This window comes from Belonocnema kinseyi, chromosome 7, assembly GCF_010883055.1.
Source record: "Belonocnema kinseyi isolate 2016_QV_RU_SX_M_011 chromosome 7, B_treatae_v1, whole genome shotgun sequence".
NCBI lineage: Eukaryota > Metazoa > Arthropoda > Insecta > Hymenoptera > Cynipidae > Belonocnema > Belonocnema kinseyi.
In genome coordinates, this window is record NC_046663.1 from 86,103,684 (window position 1) to 86,126,434 (window position 22,751).

The 22,751-nt window shown below is 29.6% G+C and overlaps 1 protein-coding gene across 2 annotated transcripts in view; it reads left to right on the plus strand.

The window, feature by feature from the left end:
- Positions 1 to 22,751, plus strand: part of LOC117177441 (protein tweety) — an 81,033-nt gene that overhangs the window by 46,956 nt on the left and 11,326 nt on the right. For both annotated transcript variants that reach the window (XM_033368126.1, XM_033368125.1), the window contains exons 3-7: positions 7,407 to 7,679; positions 10,283 to 10,617; positions 15,685 to 16,116; positions 18,985 to 19,086; positions 19,175 to 19,414. In XM_033368126.1, coding sequence (XP_033224017.1) covers positions 7,407 to 7,679; positions 10,283 to 10,617; positions 15,685 to 16,116; positions 18,985 to 19,086; positions 19,175 to 19,414 — 1,382 coding nt within the window. The remainder of the gene's footprint in view (positions 1 to 7,406; positions 7,680 to 10,282; positions 10,618 to 15,684; positions 16,117 to 18,984; positions 19,087 to 19,174; positions 19,415 to 22,751) is intronic.

Sequence of the window (22,751 nt, forward strand, 5' to 3'; positions counted from 1 at the left end):
AGGTAACGAGTTTATGGACGGCCCCTCGGTCGTGAGACGCAAGATGCAGAATGTATAACGCAGAAGTGAAGCTGGAGTGGCGAGTGATAAAGAGATAGAAGTAGATGAATACCAGAAGTGCATGGGAATCCAGGCTATGTAACTGGAAAGCACAACGGCCGGGAAAGCTCAAACAATGCACAAAGTCTATGGCATCATATGCCGAAGGCAGTATGCGGGCTCTGCTTGGGTACCAACTCCGTGTCTGTCCACTACCCCGACAAACGCGATAAATTTGTACACGTTTCGCTCGTTTACTCTCGCCTGTTTTCCCCTTTTTTCCTTTTTTATCTCCTGAGTTCAGTTAGAATTTTCCCTCACTTCTGCTCATCTCCTAGTTCCACTTAATCACCGTGGTCCTCTCATCCTCAGAAACTCCAGTAAGAAGTTTCTAACGAAGTAAAAATGCAGACTTTTTCAAGTGTGAATCTCGTCGAGGCACAATTTTTATAAATTGCCCTTAGAAATATCACTTTATTAGTTGTTTATTTTTTGGAACCTCTAAATTAGAAAGCTTCGAAGATACGAAGGTTTTTAATTTAATGGGGACTTACACCTTGTTGGTTTAAAAAAGTGAATTTCTCGTGAATTTCATTGTGAATTTCTCATTGACCAGGAAGACGAAATCTGCGGACCAGGCATTGAAGACTAAAACTTATGTCCCATGATTCCCGTGTTATAATGTTCTAATACTTTAAACGCGTTTTCCCAAAAGTTGCATTTTTCAAACGTTTTTCATTTCGCTTTTATGATTTTTGACAGCTTGAAATAGGACAGAAAAAAAGAGTAGAAAATGACTTTTTTGGAAAAATGTCCGTCATTGTGGAAAAAAATCAACATTTTTAAGAAGTGATCCCTGCACTTTTGACAGAGGCGCCGTCAATGCCATCCCCAGGCCTTGGAAGTCGACATTGACATGTGAAAAAAATCATGTGTGAAATGCAATAAGCCCTGTGCTGCAATCTTCTTTAGTTGTTCTAAAGTAAATTCCTGAAAATTGGCTCCAAAATTGGCCTACAAGGTGCAAGTCCCCCTTAAGGCTTTACTCCATTTTTCAAAGTGCAAATTTTAAGTGGAATAACGTAGAAATTTTACGATTTAAAATTAAATAATTGAAATTAGAAATATATGAAACAGTTTCAAATAAGAAATGCTTAAGAATGAAATGTTTCTAACGACAATTGTAAATTTCTGTTCGAATTTCCATGCATATCGTCCCTATAATCTTTTTTGAATCTGCAAAGAAATAACTTTTTTTTGCCAATAAAATAATATCTTGAGGTTCCGCAAGTCATTAAAGCTCCCCCCCCCCCCACTCCCCCATGAAGTTTACCACGTAAATCCCATAAGAAAAAAATACGTTTTTGTAAGTTTTATTCAGAATTTACAACATTAGGTGAATCGAGTTCAAACATAATTTTTTCTAAACATTTTTTGTGTGGATTCGAACAAATGTGGGGAATATATGCATTAAATTTAAAAAAAAACCGGACTGCCCTATTGTTTCAAATGCTTCATTTTCGATTATTAATTCAGAAATAGAACAATTAAAAAATATTTATCCAAACATTTAACGTAAAAATTACAAATAGAGAAAAATATTAATAAAAGTAAATGATTCTTTAGAAACTGTAAACATTGGCCATAATTTGAAAGAACTGACCAACAGTGACTTTAAGCCAATTAAAATATCCAAAAGTAAAAAAATGATCGCTGAAATAAGTATTCAACTTCGTAATTCGTAATTGCTGAATTTTGAAAAAGCCCTGAAAATTAAATATCATTTTAAATTATTTCAATTTTTAAACTTATGACTTTACAGAACATTTTTTATACCTTTTTACAATCATTTTATACGACTTTTTTCTAATTGAAATGGGATTAAATTTACTTTCTTAAAAGCTTCTTGTCGCTCCGCTCCTTGATTTTCAGATAACTAGTTACTCGTCTTCTTTAATATCATTATAAATTAAAAGTCCTCTTTGACCACCTCAATATTGTCGAATAATTTAGTTTTGCATACTCTCGACTAAGAATCCAGCAATCTTCTGATTTTTTAACGAGCTCAATTGAAGTTGAAGTAACTTCCATCAAACTGGGTGGAACAGGGGGTGGTTGGGAGATGAAACTTGAACTACCTTTTTATTTATCCAAAAAAATGTCGACTTGCTGTATACACTTTAACTCCTTGCCGCATCCTCATCCTCCCGAAGGGAACTTTGCCAAAGTTTCAGTATGGTGAAAAGTAAGCGAAGTGGAAATGACTCAGTTAATGCTCGAGAAACTCGTCAAGCGAAATAATCGGTTTTGAAAGACTGTTTGTTGTCCTTCGAAATGGAGTTTATATTTCCCATTTTTCCTCAAAGATTTCAAAATTGGTAGAGTGAACCGTAAATCAGAACCGCAGATACAATTGAGTTTGGCTTTGGCGATTGACGCTTATCACAAAGCGATACGCTTTCAATCGTAGGGTTTCATCAGACTATGTTGCAGAAAAAGATTCCCAGAAATGTATGTCTTGAAATTTAATATAATTCTTTATCAGTAAATCTAAGGACGAGTTTTTCTTCTTAGGTACTATATTTAACCCGTGAAAGGCGCACTCCTCTCTAGTGATGCCGTCGAGCGATCTTTCCCGATATCGACACGATCCCGAGTCGATCCCAGTCTCCGGTATCGGGTTTGGATCGTGTCGGTTTTGGATCGTGTCGGTTTTGGATCGTGTCGGTTTTAGCTCGACTCGACTTTGGATCGGGAAGTCAAGATTTCGGCTCGGGATCGTGTCGGGTTTTCGATCCTCCTTCGGCAGATGTCTTAATTTCAGATCTTCTCACTTGAACCTAGCGGAAAGGGAAATTCTTCAATGGGTTGACGTCCTTCCTTTCCTCCTGACTCCTCCAAAGCCTGATTAAACCAGTTATGGCTACAGTGAAAATCCTGAAATATATTTTCCCCGTAGATAGTAGAAAACTTGTACTTTGGCCTAGAATTAAATCATTTGAAACATGGAAGTACGATTATGCCGATTATAGCAGCTATTTTCAACGTTCATTCAATTTATAAATATTTTTTATGTATAAGAATATATTTTTTAGTATGTGGTAATATTGCACTGTTTATTTAAAAGGAGCAAATATTAATCAGATATTGAAAAATGAACAACTTACAGCTGAATTGTCGTAAATAGATTGCATTCTACTGATTCTTCAAAATTTCAGAGTGCAAATTTTTGGAAAAATAGTTGAACTAAAGACGAAAAATGTTGACAAACAGACGATATTGTTGGAAGACTCTCGAATTTTCAACCAAGAAAGATGAATTTTCTACTACAAGTAATCAATTTTAAATCCAAAAGACTAATTTTTAACAAAATAGTGAAATTTTCTATTAATTATATGAATTTTTAAGAATTTAGTGATAGTTTGCTTCCTACAGTTGCATTTACAAACCAAATATCCACGATAAATTCTAAACAAAAACCTCAATAGTTGAATTTTCAATAGGAAATGGAATGGTTAAATTGTTACTTAAAAAAGTATTATTTAACCTAAAAAAGAGTTTTCAACAAAATATTTAAGCCCCTCAACCAATCAACTAAAATTTTAACCATGTAGTGCAACATTCAATTAAATACTTTAATACCAACCTAGTATTTGTATTTTAATTTCACTGAAAAAGCTTAATTTTCAATTCAAAACGGAATAGTTTAAATTTTAGTTTAAAAAATTAATGAAAATTATATGAAAATACGATTTAATTTTGCTTAAAAACGCCGAAAATGTGCATTTGTTTGTATAATTTGTTCTTAAAATTAACAAATGTTAATGCATAACTACATTTGTTGAATATAATTTGAGCTAGATCAGATGAAAACACGATTTATTTTTGCTTGAAAACGCCGAAAATGTGCATTTGTTTATATAATTTGTTCCTAAAATTAACAAATGTTAATGCATATCTATATTTGTTGAATATAATTTGAGCAAGATCATATGAAAACACGATTTATTTTTGCTTGGAAACGCCGAGAACATGCATTTGTTTCTTTAATTTGTTTTTAAAATTATCAAATGTTAATGCATAACTACATTTGTTGGATATGATTTGAGCAAGGTCGGATGAAAAAATTTTTGTTTTTGCTTGAAAACGCCGAAAATATGCATTTGTTTATATAATTTGTTCTTAAAATTAACAAATGGTAATTCATAACTAAATTTGAGCATATGATTTGAGCAGGGTCGGTTGAAAACACGATTTATTTTTGCTTGAAAACGCCGAAAATGTGCACTTCTTTATGTATAATTTGTTATTAAAATAAAAAATATTTATTCATAGCAAAATGTTTCCATTGAATGTCATTCGAAATATAATTTCAGCAAGGTCCGAAAAAAAACGATTTATTTTTTCTTGAAAAAGTACAAAATGTGCATTTGTTTATATAATTTGTCTTATCAAATAAACAAATATCAATGGATAGTATCATTTTTAAGGAAAATATAATCGGCGATATCATTACAATAAGAGTAGAAGAAAAGAAGATTTTTTGCTATCTATCAAGTTCTGTGATGTACATTTGTTCATAGAATTTGTTTATAGTAGTAATTATTAACATTTAATTCTCAATTTTGATTGCCACGTATCATGCAAACAATAAAAGCAAGCAATTGTACACCAGGAATATACATTAACAACAAATATGCTTAATGTAGATTATTTGTTATTAAAATCTGCTAATAACAATAACCTTCGGAAGATAACATTTTTTTTCTTACATCGCTTTGCATTGAATCAAAGCGATCTGGAGTATAAAAGCAATTATTTTTACGGGAATGAAACATGAAATGCAAAAATTCAACACTTTTCGCTATTTGCAATAAGATAAAAAACCAAAAATATAATATTAAACTCTTCAACATGAAAATATTAACTTTTAACCAAAAATAGTTATATTATCTTATTTGTTTCTATTAATTTAGCTCGAAATTAAGGTAAAAAAAAAAGAAAATGTTGAATTTTCTTGAAAACAGGGGGAAAAGAGGGTAATCGGGGAAAGAGTGTGAAGTCTGAAATATGAAAGTGATTTTCACACTCATTACGTTATTATTGAACTGTATGGTTCAAAATGTAATCAGGAAGCGTAATTAAGGAAACTTCCACTGACCCCTCAAATTGATAACAGAGGGGTTATTACTCGAATTCTTGGAGTACACTAAATTGAAATCTCTTGATTTCCCTTGATACAAGTGAAAATTTTTTCAAGTCCATTACAATTATTGAAACCTGTTACAAGTTTTTAAAACCCATTTAAATTTGTAAAATGCCTCACATTTAAAAAATAATTGGAGGTCCTATAAATCTTAATATTTGCTCCTTAAATTCTTAAAATCCCCAAAAATCCTCTGTAATGAAGTTTAATTTGTTTCGTAAAAAGTAGAAAATAGTTCAAATCCCTCGAAATCTTTGAAATCCTCGGAGATGTAATAAAATCTTGTAAATCTTGTGAAATTACCGCAAATGCCTTGAAAAGGCTTAAAATATGTGGAATCGTAAAGAATTCCTGGACATTCAATGAGATTTAATTTATTGTCCATAATTCTCTGGAAATCCCTTTGAATTTCTGAAAATCCTAAAAAATTCTTTGAAATCCTTCGAAAGTCACCAACAATCTCTTAGAATTATTGGAAAATGTAAAAAGAGTATAAATTATTTAAAATCCCCTGAATATAATTTCAATTAAACCTATTTATAAAATTTATTCAGAAAACGTTAAAAATTTTTGAAATCCTTAGTCATTAAATGAAATCCTGCAAATCTTGTGAAATTCCTTCAAACATCTTCAAATCGCTTAAAATCTGTGCAATCGCGAAGAATCCCTTAAAATTCAATAGGATCTTATTTATTGTCTTAGAGTTGTTTAGAAATCACTTGAAATCCTTGGAAATTTGACAACATTGGTTGAAATCTCTTGAAATTTTGTATACCCCTTGAGATCCCTAAAAATCCCTTCAAATAATTGGAAAGGGTAGAAATCTACTTTAAAAAGTATAAATTATTTAAATGCCATTGGATATAATTTGAATTAAACGTATTTATTCATTAAAGTTCTATACAAAATCCACATAAATATCTAGAAATCTTTGAAATCCTTAGAAATTGAATAAAATCATTGAATTTTGTGAAATCCCTTGAAATTCATTAATCTCTTTAGAATCATTAAGAAATCCTTGAAATTTTCATTTAAATTAATTTAGTTTCCAAAGTTCACTAGAAATCCTGTGAAATCTTTGGAATTCCTACTTTCTTTTATATCCCTTGACACTTTGTATATCTCTTGAAATCTTTTAGAATCTCTTAAAATCTTTGGTTAACGTAAAATACCATTTAAAAAAGTATAAATCATTTAAAAGCACTTGAATATATGTATTTAATTTAAATTAAACTTTTTTGTTAAAGCTCTCTATAAAAATTTAATTCCTTAAAAATCTTTGAAATCCTTGAATCTGTGAAATTCCTTGAAGTAGCTTAAAATCTTTAAAATTTTATTTTAATACGTTCTATTTCAAAAGTTTACTAGAAATCCCGGTAAGTGCCGTGAAATCCTTACGAAAGTTGATGACATTTGTTGACTTAACTTCACTAGAAGTATCTTGAAATATTTTTAAATTCTTGAAAATGTCTTGAAATTTTGTCTTGAAATCTTTTGGAATTCCTTATAATCCCCAAAAATGTTTGAAATTATTTTAAATCCTCTAAACTCTCTCGAAATTGTATTTCAAAATTCCTCGAAATCCGTGGAAATATTTTTTAATGACTTGAAAACGGATGAATTTTTCTAAAATTAGTTGGAATATTCGGGAAACCCTTTGCATCTTTTTAGAAACCTTACAGTCCTGTAAGGGTCTTTGGAAATTTTTTAAATTCCGTGACATTTTTATGAAATTTGATGAAATCGCTTGAAATATTCGGAAATTCTTTGAAATCTATTGAAATTCCTTAGAATTTTTTCGAAATCCTACGTTTAAAAAAATAAGTAAATCATTTGTTTGAACTACTTTCGCTAATTTTTACATCATCTCTTCCGATATTTTATTAGTCCTTATTTGTATACTGATTTTTCTAGAATTGAAAGGTATTATAAGGTATTGTATAATATTGCATAAGAATGCAAAAGATTGCACAAGATTGCAGCGAGAGTGTACACCAGATGTCAAGAGTAATTAACCCCTCGTAGGTAATACTGTTTATGGATGACCCCATGCAGTCGTTTAAAATCTCAAATAGAATATCACTTGAAATTCAAATTTCCGGGGCTATAAGTTTCCGAATTCGAACACAATCCAAAAACACATTTTTTTTCTTATTTACAGAGTCTCGGTATATTGGGAAGCATCCCCGCCGCTTGGCTGATTTTCACCCTGTTGGTGCTGCTAGTTTATCTTGTGACAAGATGCTGCGACCGGAAGCCTCGTCACAGAAGATCTATAGCTCTCCTGAAATGCTCCCTAGCAGTTCTTGCCCTCCTTTGCTGCGGAGCCGTTGCTGTAGGTCTCTATGGCAATGACGATGTGCATAACGGCCTCATACAATTAATTACCGCCGCCAAACATGTAGACGATATGATTATGGACGTGAGAAATCAGGTACGTCACTTCTTCATCTAAAATGACTCTAGCATTTGAATTATGTATTTCAGATTGAGTGGGGAACATCCAAGATGTCTGCTCGCCGAGAGCCGAACAATAATGCTAATTTTATGGAACAAAACACTATTTTTTTAATAACTTTGGAAAAAGGATTTTTAGCGATAAAAAATAGATGATTTTTCATTTAAGAAGAATAGTTTTCTACCAAAAAAGATGAATTTTCAATTACATAGTTCAATCTCAACTAAAACGGGTAAATTTTCAAATATCAGAAAAACGAATTTTCAATAAAATTGTTAAGTTTTCAACTGCGGAAATGAGTTTTTAACTAAATAAGATCAATTTTTAACCAAAAAGGGAACAGTTAAATTCCCCCATAAAAAATTAATTTTCAATCAAAGAAATGATTTTAAAACCAAAAAGGTTAATATTTTAATGAATGAGATGAAATTGCAATACAATAATTTTCAACCAAATAAATAAATTTTGAACCGAAAAGATTCATTAATATTCAACCCAACCAAAATCGAATTTTCATCAAGAGAGTTAAATTTGTTACGAAAAATGGTACAGATAAGAAAATTAATTTTTAAACAAAAAGAACAGAATTTTCAACAAAATCGGTAAATTTTCATTCAAGAGATGAATTTCCAATCAAGAAAAATAATTTTCTACCAAAAAGATGAATTTGCAACTAAATAAAAGAGTAGTTTTTTTTACCAAACAAAGATGAATTTTCAACCAAATAAAAGTAAAATTGTCATTTAATTAATTTGTAACAAACAAGAAAAAACGAGTTTTCAAGGAGATTCAAGAGGTTTTCAACAAAAATGGTATAGTTATAAAAATTAATTTTCCATTAAAAACGATAAATTTCAAAAAATGTAATGGTTAAGCATTTAGTTAAAAAAATTAATTTTCAAACTCAAAAATATTTCAACAAAAGTAATTAATTTTGAACTAAAAAAGATGAATTATTTAAAAAATTGAATGATTGAATATTCAGTCAAAACAATTAATTTTCATAAATAGAAGAATTTTCAATAAAATCGGTAAATTTTCAACCGTTTTTCAACGAAAAGAGTAATGTTGTACAAAAAAGGCAAATTTTCAAAACATACATAATTGAATTTTCATCTAAAAAGGATACAGTTTTTACAAAAAAAATGGTTGCTCTTACAGTTAATAAACAATTTTGAACTAAAAAAGGAATTTCAATAAAATAGTTGAATTTTTAAACAAGATGAATAATTCTCTACTAAACAGATGAATTTTTAACTAAAAAAAGACATTTCTTTATGGAAAATCTGATTTTTGTACTTAAATTTTCAACCAAAGAAATGATTTTTCAACCAAACAGATAATTTTTCAACAAAATTGAATGGTTAAATATTCAGTCAAAAAGATTCATTTTCAATAATAGGAGAATTTTAAACAAAGTCGGTAAATTTTCAACTGTTTTTCAATGAGAAAAATAATATTCTACCAAAAAAAGGCAAATTTTTAACAAAATACATGAATTTTGAACCATATATACACTGCCGTGCATAAGTTTTAGGTCACCTCTTTTTTATGACTGAATAAATTCTCTTAATTTTAATTATACCAGAGCTAAAAAAATTTATCTTTAAAAGGTTTATTGTTTTCAAAATGCTTTATAAAATAAGCACAGGGTGAAGTCAATTTGATTAGTTTTTAAGTAGATATTGCAAAAATAGTGTAAACTTCAATGTTCTTGGGCTCATTTTGAAGTTTTTTTTTCACCGTATCACAACCTTTATTCTGATTTGCCAAAAGATAAGATGTTTTCAAATTTTTCCAACTTTTTTATCACAACTCAAGTTCTTGCAATTCGAAAAGAAATTTTTTTACAATTTGTACGCATAAGCTGCTGTAATACAATGGAAAAATAGCTTCAAAATAAGCCCAAGAACATTGAAAAATGTTGATTATTTTAGAAGTTATTGAAAATTAAAGAAACCATTGAAATTTACACTATTTTTGCAATATCTACTTAAAACCTAGACAAGTTGGCTTCACCCTGGGCTTACTTTATACAGAATTTCGAAAACAATCAATCTTTTAAAGAGAAATTTTTTCAGCTCTGGTATAATTAAAATTAAGTTGAATTTTCTAACAAGAAGAATAATTTTCGACCAAAAAGACGAATTTTCAACTAAAAAAAAAACAGATATTTCTTGATGAAAAATTTGATTGTTGTACTTAAATTTTCAGTTAAAAACAATTAATTTCTAACAAATAAAAAACAAATTTTAACATAATAGTTACATTTTCAACAAATTAGATGATTTTTCAACCAAACAGATGAATTTTCAACCAAATGGTTGATGTTTAGCGAAAAAACATAAATTTTCAACTCAAAGTGAAATAGTTAAATTTTCATTTAATTAATTTTCTACAACAACAAAAAGGCAATAAATTTCGACGAAAATAGTTAAATTCACCAACAGCTGGATGGTTTTGTAAATTCCCCTACTTGTTTGGTCCTCGGCATGCAGCCGTCTTGACAGTTGACGTGACAACTTGAAATCTGAATTATTTCTACTATCCTAACCATTGTCGCCTGTCTTTCTTGACAGACGGAGAAGATCGAACAGACAGTGCAGAAGAAGATTCTTCCACAAATGACTGCTCTCGAAGACGAGTTCGACGCACCAGCTAATAATAAAACGATCTTGGGATTATTGCTGAAAGCCTCAGAAAGGATGAATCAGAACGCGAGCATTGCTGTGAATCGCAGCTTTGAAATTCGCAGGCCTCTGACCGGAATTACCCTGACTGGTGCTGTCGCCTTGGCCGAGAGAATCGAACAATTAAGATGGCCTATTACCATGGCTGTGCTCAGCGTTCTTCTTATACTTTGCGTGGTTCTGCTGGTCGGAGTCGCGCGCCACTCCAGATGCGCCCTTATCACGTAAGAACTCCATTCTATTGTTCTCAAACTAGCTGTCATCCGTGGCGCCATTGTCCTCCCCCATCTGAAACTACCGTATAAATATCTAGGGGTGTCTCAGGAGTGACATGCGAAGTTTGGTGACAATTCATGCCCGCGTTTACATTTGATGCGCCAACATACGAACACACATTTAATTTTATTATACATAAATATATATATATATATATAATCAAATTGGAATAGATAATATTGCACAATATACTCGACTGAGTACTCGCGCACTGCGGCTCTTCCGAGGCGAGAATCGCAATCGTCTCCAGGGTTGCTACAAGACCTGGAAAAGTTATGGAATATACTTTTTTAATCGTCTTTATTTCAAAGTCATAATAGTTTAGTATTTTTTAGCGATTTCTATATTTGAAAATTGGAAAACAAACCTTAAAGAAAAGATAAAGTGTAAGAATTAAATGAAAAGAAATGGAAGATTCAATGGGAAAAGCAAAACGAACTGGAAGACGATGACGAAGAAATTCCTGGACTGATTAAATTTGGATAAATTTTAATATAGAAAATTTTATTAATTTCTTACTACCTAAAAGTTTTAATTTAACTTTGTTAAAAAGATGAGTTTTTTAAGATTACTATTATATTGAAATGTAATCCTAATCTTTACACAAATAGTTCGACTATAATTGTTCTTAAAGTAATATAAAAAAATAATATGGATATGATTACAGAATACCTTTTTTCACTTTGATAAAAATATTATTGAAAATTGGTTTGAATTCAATTAAACTTATTGATAAACCATTATCATTGTATTATAATTTGTTACAATGAGTTCTAGGAATTAAAAAACCGAGGGTTACAAAATCGGGGTTCTATTGCATAGATTCATTTCGAACGCAACTGTGCATCGATTTTAAATATATTTTTCTAACTCAGAACTGAATTTTTCAGAAAAGAATGCGCTGTGATCCCTGTAAATAAAAGATTTTTTTCCAGTACCTGAAAACTTAATAGTGACCAAAATTCACTAGAAATAAAATTGCCAAGAACCAGAATTCTGAACATTTGTGGTTTTTTTAAGTACATAAATACAATAGAAATTTTTTTTAAGATCCGGGAGTACAAATTAGAAGTACGGAAAATTTTTAAAATTTGAAATTTAGTATTCAATTTACTTCACTTGTGGCTTTATAATTGTTTCAAACATGTGTGGAATTTTTAATCACAGAAATACATTAGTAGAAAATCGAAAATAATTGTATTACATGCAAAATTCTAAACTTTGCAAATTTATTAAATTTTAATTTCGACTCGTGGAATTTATTGATTTTTTAATAGTCTATTTCTATGGTAAAAAGTTCACACAGGATCAGAAAAATGTGTAAACCGCAAGTTTTGCAAATAATCTCATTAAATATCAAAATCAAAATTTCAAAAACTCGCTGTATATTAAATTTTTATTCCTGAATCCTGGCGATTTTACTCCTAGTGCATTTTGGTCACTGAAAAACAGAGGTGAATCAAACAAGAATTATCCCTTACAAAATAATTGAATAAAATCCGCAAATATTGGAAAAGTTTTTTTGACTAAACTTTTCTGATTCTTTAAATTTAAACGTTAGAAATATAAACATATACGTATATATGTTTAATGCCACGCATTTTTAATTCAATTCTTTCATCTGCGTTTTTATTTTAGTATACAAATTTTTTTAGTTTAAAATTAAAATTTCTTAAAATATTTTACTTATTTTTCACAATGGTATTTTATACAAACATGAAAAAGTAGACTAATTTCAAATTTATAGCGTTTGTATTATGGATTTAACTATTTTAACCTCTGAGCTTTTCTTTAACTTTTGTTTTAAATTCTTCTAACCATTTTTTTTATATATAATATAAGACTTTTTTCATCTGATAACTGTTTTATAGTAAAAACAAGTATAAATAAACGAAATTATAGAATCTGATTTTTTATTTTGATTTTGATTTCGTCATAAAAGAAAGAGATGTTCCAGCCTACAAAACAACTTACAAAATTAAAAATTGTATTAAAGCAATAAAAGACTATTATAGTTAAGACATTATAAATTTTTATTATTCATCATATTGAATAATTTACAAATTCAAGCTATTTAAATATGTATACAAGAATTTCAAATTCAAATATTTTATAATTTTAGATTTTAAAAATCTTTCAATTTTAGTTACAACTTGTAATCGTTTAAAGTTGCAGGATTGGAAAAAACGTCTTTTAATACTTGAATCATAATTTCAGGAAGATCAATATCTTATGAATTGAGATCAATTTGAAAGTAGGACTATTGAAAATTAGGTCTGCTTGAAATAATTCAATAAAGGCTCTGTTTCAAAAACTCTTTAAGAGGGTGCTTTTTTCAAGTTTAATTTGTTTTTAAAATAATTTAGCATCCCATAAATGATTCCCTTTGATGAGAAAATAACACGTAGTTTTTGTGCAAATTAAAAATATATATATTTAGTCGTCTCTCAAGGTAAATGTTGTTCTAAGTACTTGTTTCTAAATAAATTGGCTCAATTTTTGTTTCTGATTTCGTTCTGCCGCTCATGGATTGTGTTTTTGATAGAAAAATATTTAACTCGTGATTTTTTCACATTTATAAAATAATCATTATATTCACTCAGGGTCACTTTTATAATATATTTTGAAGGGGATTACAGCAGGGAGAATCGTGTATGAAAAAATGTAACAAAGGTCCAACGTGAACGAAAATTCTGTTCGCTATATCTGAAAATTGCACATTATTACGCGTTAATACGCATTATTACGTGATGAATGTACGGAGTAATACGCGAATGAATAATTTGCGTTGATATAAAAGTTCAATAAATAAAAAAGTAACAATCTACTCTCACCGATTAATGTCAAATTTCGTCCTTCATTTAAAAAAATATAATAAAATCGGTGGATGGTTGCGTGTTAAGTGTCATTTTGAACCTCGTTTTTTTATTTCAATTACACTGTGCGGTCTGGTGAAAGCGTGAGAGAAACAACTCCAAGAATTCAACAGATTTCCATTTGATTTGATGAGATTTCCAAAGATTTCAATACTTTTTAAGGATTTTATGGTCTCTCAATATCGCATTTTAATTAAACTTGAAAGATTTTAGGATATTTTGAAAGATTCCATAGAATTTTCAATAGATGTCAATAATTTGAAGGGATTTCTAAGCCTTTTAAATATTCGAGGTTATTTCGAAAGATTCCAAAGAATTTAAATGCAATGCGGTTTTAATGAATTTTTCAGAAATTCGGAAGATTTGTCAAATTTCCAGTGATTTAAAAGTATTTTAGCATATTTCAATGGAATTGATAGTTTTCCCAAGAATTTGAATTCTTCTACGGAGTGTTCATAGCTTTCAAGCGTTTTAAGGAATTAAAAAAGGTTTAAATTTTGTTTAGTTATTATTGATGATTTCAAGGAATGGTTACGAAATTTCAATAGATATAAATAAATTTGAAAAATTTTATAATGTTCCAATAAATTTCAAAGAACTCACCAGAATTAAAGGATTTCTTAGGGTTTAAAAGGTTTGAGGAGATTTTCAAATATATCAGGCGCTTTTTATAGGATTTTAAAAATCCATGCGATTTTAAAAAACTTTCATGAATTTTGTAATGTTTGAAAGAATTGCATCAGATTGAACAGATTTAAAGATATTTTATAAGAGTCCTTGGGATTTCAGAGGATTGCCATGTATTTCAAAGGATTTCTTCTCGATTTTTAAGGAAGTTCAACGGATTGAAATAAATTTGATAAAATTTCCGAGGATTTCACTCATTTTAATGAGTTTCAAGAAATGCCAAGGAAGATTTCAAAGAATTAGAAAATGTATACGGTTTTAATATAATTTAATATTTTATAATTATTGTAATAATGTTTGCATTCGATAGGTTTGGTGCGGATATTTATCGTCTTTAAGAATTTATGACTCTTTTAAAAAAACTTCTTTCCAACAAATTAAACATAAGCCCCTTTAAATCTTGGAAATCGTGTTAAAATTACATAATCTTATTATTTGATTACTTTTTAACTTCAGTTTCATTTTTGGTAAATATCATCGAATTATTCTCACTTCCTTTAAATTCTTTTAAATTCACAGAAATTTTACTAAAATAAATTTTTTCGGGTTTTTTTTTCAATTTGTTTGTAGTCATTAGTCACTTTTTTGGTTAGATATTAGTAGGGTTTTTAAATATTTGAAGTGATTTGAATTTTGTTTAATTCACCTTTAATTCTTATTAATTTACCCTGGATTCTTTCAAATTTTTTGGAATTCTCTTGAATTTTTTTAAACCACTTTAATTCTTCAAAATTGACTTAATTCTACGTAAGTCAATGGATTTTAAAATTTTTTTCATAGTTTTTAAATTATTTCCAATTCACTTGATTGCTTTTTTAATTTAACTTCATTTTTATATGAATTTCATCGAATTCTTCTCATTTCCCTTCAATTCTTCTAAATTCGCTCAAATTTCACTGAAATAAATGGATTTTCTCGATAATTTTTTTTCAACTTTTCCACTTCATTTAAATTCTTTTGAATTGTCTAATTAATTCAATGGATTTAAAAAAAATGTTAAAAGTTTTTATTTAATTGATTCTTAAGTATTTTAACCTCACCTTGAATTCTCAAGAATTTCATTAAATTCCTTTGAATTTCCTTGAATTTTTCTAAGCTAATTTTGAAGTTACTGAATTCAATTAAACTTTTTCATATTTTTAAATTGTTTTCAATTCATTTGAATTTTTATTAATTCACCTTGAATTTTCACAAATTTCATCGAATTCTTTTTGTTTCACTTAAATCCATTCCAATTTAACGGAATCAATCGAATTATTTTTAATTTAACTTGAATTGTTTTGAAGTATTAATCATTTATCCTTAATTTGTTTGTTATCCTTTGAGTGGGAAAAAAGTACCATATGTTCCTTATATTTGATTACACAGGGACTGTGAGGCCTGAATTATTAGAAAAGAATGTGAAATTAGGAGATGTCGGACGTCTGACTTTGTAAATTTGTTTTTTCTCAGCTTTTCCGTATTCGGCCTATTTGCGGTGATAGTTTCCTGGTTGATGGCTTCAATGTACCTGTCGACATCGGTAGCTCTCGGTGATTTGTGCGTCTCCCCGGATGGATACATAGCAAAATCATCTCCAAATATTCTGACCTCCGAAGTTCTTTCCTATTATACGCAATGCGAGAGTATGCACAACAACCCCTTCACTCGCCGAGTTCGAGAGGGAGTCAATGCTACAGGAAACATGAGGAACAACTTGAATAACGTCAAGGAACTGGCAGAGCAGCTATTCAAGGATCAACAAGTATCCACCAAACTGATCAGCATTAGAAATGAGATCAACACTTTGGAGAGATTGTGGTCAGGCCTACAAGCCTTCCTCGACTGCAAACCAGTACACAAACAGTACATTACGGGAATCAAGAGCCTCTGCCACTTAGGATTGTAAGTGTCTCTATTAATAGGCTTCAATCTCACTCTCATTTTTATGCTCTCTTAGATTTATGTCTGTTTCAATTATTTTTAAGAGTATAGATACGCTTTTCAGGGTCTAAAAATTGTTTAATTTTAAACGCTGGTAAAAATCTAAAACTAAAAGAATCATCTATGAACATTCTCATCCTACCGCTGTAAATAGGGGTCTGTGAAACCCCGACCACTAAATTGGTATTTTTAATTGTTTATATGCAATAATTTAGTTGAAAAAAAATGGTTTGTGTTACTGTTCGTCTGATTCATATATTAAAAGGTTTAAATATGTTTAAATTTTGCCAGATTTATCCTATCACTTTAACAAATAAATAAAAAACTCTTGGGTCTCACCGACCCCCGTTTACAGCTACGAGATGCAAAAAAAAACGTTTACAGCGTAAGAGTTAAAATTAAACGCTGAGGGATAAAAGAATTAAAAAATGTTTTCAATTAAAAAAATTTTAAATAAAAAAGGCCAGTTTTCAGTTTTAATTAGGCCTGCAAGAGAAGCTTAGGTTTCACAAACTGATATTAGTGTTTCAATTCTAAAAAAAATGGTACCTCTAATTTACGGCTGTCTATATACGTTACCAAATTTGGGGTTTTTTAATCCCTCCACCCCTCGTTGACGACCATAGTTTTATCTCTGCCAGAAAAAAAGATTTGCCATTAAAAGAAAAGAATGATCAAATCAAAAAGGAAAATGTTCTGCAACCAAAAAGCCAAAGAGACGAATTTTTTAGAAGACAGTTGAATTTTTAACAAAAAATTCATTTTCTACCAAGAATTATGACTTTCCTCCCAAAGAAGATGATTTTTCAATCGAAAAAGAAACATTTTTAACAAAATGGTTGAATTTTCACCCCGCAAAGTCGGAATTTTATGTTCAAAGACGAATTTTCAACAAAAGAAACGAATTTTCTTGTTTGGTACATTAATGTAACATAATGAATTTTTCTTGCTGAAAATTCATCATAACCGATTTAAAAGTTTTCAACAATATTATCTTTAAATTTCAAGTTTAAAGAATTATTTTTCAATAAAAAAAAATATATTATTTTCAGCGAGTTAAATTTAAATAAAAAAGATCAATTTTTAAGAAAATTGTGTAATCCTCAACCAAACAGATGAAATGTCAACAAAAAAGATTCATTTTCTACCCAAAGAGACGAATTTTAAACAAAATACAGAGTTTTGTATTAAATAGTTTAATTTTGAACTTATGAAAAATACATTTTCAAACAAAGTTGAATTTATTTAATTTTTAGATAAAAAAAAATTGATTGCAAACCAAATGTACTTTAAACAAAGTAGTTAAACTTTCAACCCAAGAGATGGATTTAAAAAAAAATGCAAATTTTAAATAAATTTGTCACAAAAAGGTAATTTTCTACTGAATAGTTACATTTTCAAATAAACGGTTTACTTTTAATTCAAATAGTTGAATTTTCTGCCAGAATAGTTGAATTTTCAAGCAAAAATATGAATTTTTATCAAAAAGAAAATTATTTTCAACCCGGAAAGATGACATTTCTATAAAAAAAATATTGTGTTTCAATACAAAAGAAGGTATTTTTAACAAAATAGTTGATTTGCCAACAAAATAATTAAACTTTTAACATAATAGTTGAATGCTTAGACGAATAGTTGAACTTTCAACATACAAAGATACATTTTCTAATAAGAAACAAATATTCAACAAGAGAAATAAATTTTCTTGTTTGTCACGTGAAGCTTTGTTGTTGAAAATTCATTATAACCAGTTTAAAAGTCAACTACTTTCTAGACAATTTGACCTTTCAACCGGTATTAATGAGTTTTCAAGAAGAAAGTTAAATCTCAATTAACGAAGATCGAAGTTTAATCTTGCAGCCAAACAGACGAATTATCTATAAAATAGTTCAACTTTCAACCCAAAAATATTATTGGTCAAACGAAGGTAATTTTCTACCAGTTATGTTTTCAAATAAAAAGAATTAACTTTGTAAATATAATTTTTTTACTTCTTAATCAAATAGTTGAATTTAATACGAAAATAGTTACATTTTATTCCAAAAATATGAATTTCCATAAAAAAAACTTAATTTTTAACCAAACAGTTTAATTTCCTACCAAATTGTTAAATTTTCAAGCCAAAAGACGAATTTTCTACAAAACAGTTAAATTGTAAACCCGAAAACATGAATTTTCAACCAAATAGTAAGATTTTCAATCAAAAAGAAAACTAATTTTCAAAAAAATATAGTTACAATTTTAGCTAGAGGTGAATCTTCGACTAAAATTATAAACCTTAAAAAATAAAAATGATTTTTCAATAAAAGAGTTCTAATTTTAAAAAATTAGTGGAATTTTCAATCAAAAAGATTAGTTTGTGCTAAGACTAAAAAAGTTTTTAGTTAACCATAAAATAAAAATATTTTCAACAAAGCAGTTGAATTTTCGACGAAAACCCAGGGCTTTCCACCAAAATAATTACATTTTCAATCAAGTAGCATCAACTTTAACCAAAGGAGATACATTCAAAATAAAAAATATAATACCCGGATTTTCTTATTGAGTTCTATTAATTCAGTTCGCATTTAAGCGAAAAAAACTAGAAAAAGAGAGAAAAAAATAATGATTAAAAAAAGGGGGAAAGAGGGCAGTAGCGGAAAGAGAGTCAAGTCCGAAATATGAAAGTGATTTTCAGACTTAAGTTATTTTTGAACGATACTTTACCAACTATTTTTTGGCAGGAATCCCCCTCCCCTAAAATTATTAACATAGTTTGTGGATGATCCCTTTCAGATTCATTGAAATTTGTTTGTAGTAAAAATATAATATGAAATTTGTATTTTTCAGATACGGCCTCACATTTATGTTAGCAGCGAGCCTCGTAGCTGGTTTCCTCTTCACCGTTCTTGTCTGGGTCGACTCTCACACCTGGATCTACATTAGAAAACGGTGGGAATTTCTTCTAGCTGAGAGTAAAATTGAGTATGTTTGATTGAATTGTAAATGTTTTGCTATAATTCATGTCGTCTTGTTGCAGAAGTGATTACCTCCAGGTCGACGAGCAAGATCCTTTCTTGCCTCCATCGGCGGCTTCGCAGGCGATAGCGGCACGGACTCTTCGTGGCCAAGGGTCGTACCCGCCTACAGCCCCTCCTCTTAATCCAAATATTCACGGCAACCAAAATACTATCAAACAGCCTCTCCTGCTAACGCCGCCCCCGCCGTCCTACGCTACTGCGACAGCTCGAGCACGCCAGCTGCACGAGAGCATGTTAAAGTTTGTGCATGAATCTTTTGTTATTTTTCTTCCTTACTTACTACAATACTTACTACATACCTCCTGCCCACTTACTTACCACTTCAATCTTTGTCCGTAAAAGAGACCGGTGCAATACGCACATCAGTCAGCGGAACTTGAAGGAACTTGCGGCAACTCGTGGCACGAAAGTAATTTACTGATCGTATTTCAACAACATGTGCATTTCTTCAAAGTGCCAGATATACAGGCTGTCACAAAAGTAGCGGAACAGGCCTGTATTTTCTTAAGTGAGGTATTTTTCACAAAGGTCAAGATCATTCACGTAGTAACTATTAGCAAAGAACCTGATGGTCACCGTAGTTTTGATATTGAGGATGACCTTCATGGTTATGTCAAGGTCAACTTTTTTTTAAAAAGGGAAATGCCCCTTTTTGACACTGGCAATCGAAAGAACAGAAAATTTTACATTCAATATGCAATTGTAGGAGTATATGCACTTAAAGCATATATTCCGGATTACCTCAAAGGTCATCCTAAGGTCATTTTAATTCAAAACAATGTTTTGACTTATGCCCTGAATAGTTACTTGATTGTACGATTTCCCTTTACTTCGATTACCGATAATAAAACAAAGCTTTTCATTATAAAAAAGTTGACCTTGAAATAGATATCAAGGTTATCCCCAAGGTCAAAACAAAAGTCACATTCGTCACATACAGATTCAGCCTTAGTGACCTCAAAACCCCCTCGGGTAATGTTTTTCGTTAACGCTAAAAATTGACCTCACCTAACTTGACCTTTAAGGTTATACGGAACATATGACCTGAGTGCATATTTGAATGTAAAATTATCCGTTCTTTCGATTGCTTGTGTCAAAAAGGGTCATTTCCATTTTTTTAAAAAGTTGACCTCGAAACAAAACCATGAAGGTCATTCTCAAGGTCAAAACTAAGATCAGTATCAGGCTCCTAGTGAAAAGTTACTACAGGAATGATCTTGACCTTTATGAAAAATATCTCACTAAAGAAGATACAGGCCTGTTCCGCTATTTTTTGGCACCCTGTATAATGTATATAATAGATACTAAACAAGAGGCGCGGCGGAGCTCTAGTTTCTAGGGGAAACAGGTGGAAATGCCCCCCCCCCCCGCCCTCCTATAGGAATCGACCAGAGAGGCGAAAAGTATTGATTTGCTGCACCCTCCCCTCTGTAATCGAATGATGAAATTCATCGGATCGTCTTTTAAACATATCCGAAATCCTTGTAAAATCTTTGCGAATGATATCTCAAAGATTTTAGAAAGATTTCGGATAGATGTGGAAGATTTCAGAAAGTCTTATTATATCACAAAGATTCTAGATAGAATTCAAAGATTGAAGCAATATTTCACAATGATTTCACAAGGATTTCTAATATTTCGCAAAGATTTTTAGAGAATTCACAAAGATTTAAAAAAGATTTCACAAAGATTTGAATGATATCCCAAATGTTTCACAGATTTTACTATGAATTGAAATATTTCACAAGGATTTCAGATAGATTGTAAAGACGTCAAAAAAACTTCTATTATTTGACAACGATTTCAGATAGATTTCAAAGATTGAACCAAGATTTCAATGCTTTCTTAATGTTTTCACAAAGATATGAAATATTTCGCAAAGATTTTGAGAGAATCTGCATAGATTTTACCAAGATTTCACCAAGATTTGATTGATTTCCCAAATATTTCAAAGATTTTACAATGATTTTCAATATTTCGCAAAAATTTCAGATAGATGTCGAAGATTTCAATGATTTCACAAATATTCTGGATATATTTAAAAGAATTCAGAAGGACTTCAATAATTTCTTGAATATTTGCCAAAGATTTAAATAATGTCACAAATATTACGGAATATAACAGATTTCAATTATTTCACTAAGATTTTTATAATTTCACAAATATTACCAATTATTTAAAGTATTTTGAAAAGATTTTACAAAAGTGCAATGATATCCCGAATATTTCAAAAAGATTGCACAAACATTTCAAATATTTCGTAAAAATTTCAGATAGATTTAGAAGATTTTACCAATACTTCTATTGTTTTACAAAGGCTTCTATTGTTTCACAAAGACTTCAGGTGGATTTAGGATTTTGAACAAAAGTTGCAAATCTTTGTGAAATATTTGGTAATATTTATGAAATATTGAAATTTTTAAAATAATTTTTGGGAAGATTAAAATGTTCATCTCTTTGTAATCTATCTGAAATGTTTGTAAAACCATTGAAATCTTTCTGAAATCAGTTCATATTTGAAATATTGTTGACATATTTGTGAAATTATTGAAATCTTTGTGTAATCTTTGAAATTTATCTGAAAACTTTGCAAAATATTTGAAATTTTGGTTCAGTCTTTTAAATCTATCTCAAATCTTTGTGAAATAATAGAAGTCTTTGTAAAATAATAGAAGTATTTGTGGAATCTTTTTAATCGATCGGAAATCTTTACAAATTATTTGAAATCTTTGTTAAAAATGTTTGCACTTTCGTCAAATCTTTGCAAAATATTTGAAATATTTGGTAATATTTGTGCAATTATTTAAATCTTTTAAAAATTGTCGGGAAGTCATTAGAATCTTCATCTTTTGGTAATTGATCTGAAATCTTTGTGAAATAATTGAAAGCTTTCTGAAGTTCGTTCAGTTCATATTTGAAATATTTTTGACATATTTTGTAACATTTGTGAAATTATTGAAATCTTTGGGAAATCATGGAAATCTTCGTGCAATCTTTTAAATTTATCTGGAAACTGCAAAATATTTGAAGTTTTTGCTCAATCTTTTAAATCTATCTAGAATTTTTGTGAAATTTTAGAAATGTTTGCGAAATATTTGATAATATTTGTGAAATTAGTTAAATCTATTTTAAGTTTTTGGGAAGTCATTGAAATCTTCATCTCTTTGTAATTTATAGAAAATCTTTGTGAAATAATTGAAATCTCTCTGAAATCCGTTCAGTTGATATTTGAAATATTTTTGACATATTTGGTAATATTTGTGAAATTATTGCAATATTTGTGTAATCTTTGAAATTTATCTGAAAACTTTGCAAAGTGTTTGAATTTTTTGTTCAGCCTTTTAAATCTATCTGAAATCTATTTGAAATAATAAAACTCTTTATAAAATAATATGACCATAAGTGAAATCTTTTTAATCTATCCGAAATCTTTACAAAATGTTTGAAGTCTTTGTGATATCTTCGGGAAATCATTAAATGAGACTCCGGATTCTATAACCACGCATAAAATTTGCCTGGCCGCTTCAGGCCGCTCGAGTTGGCCCCTGATGGCTTGAAAATCAGTTTTCGAAAATT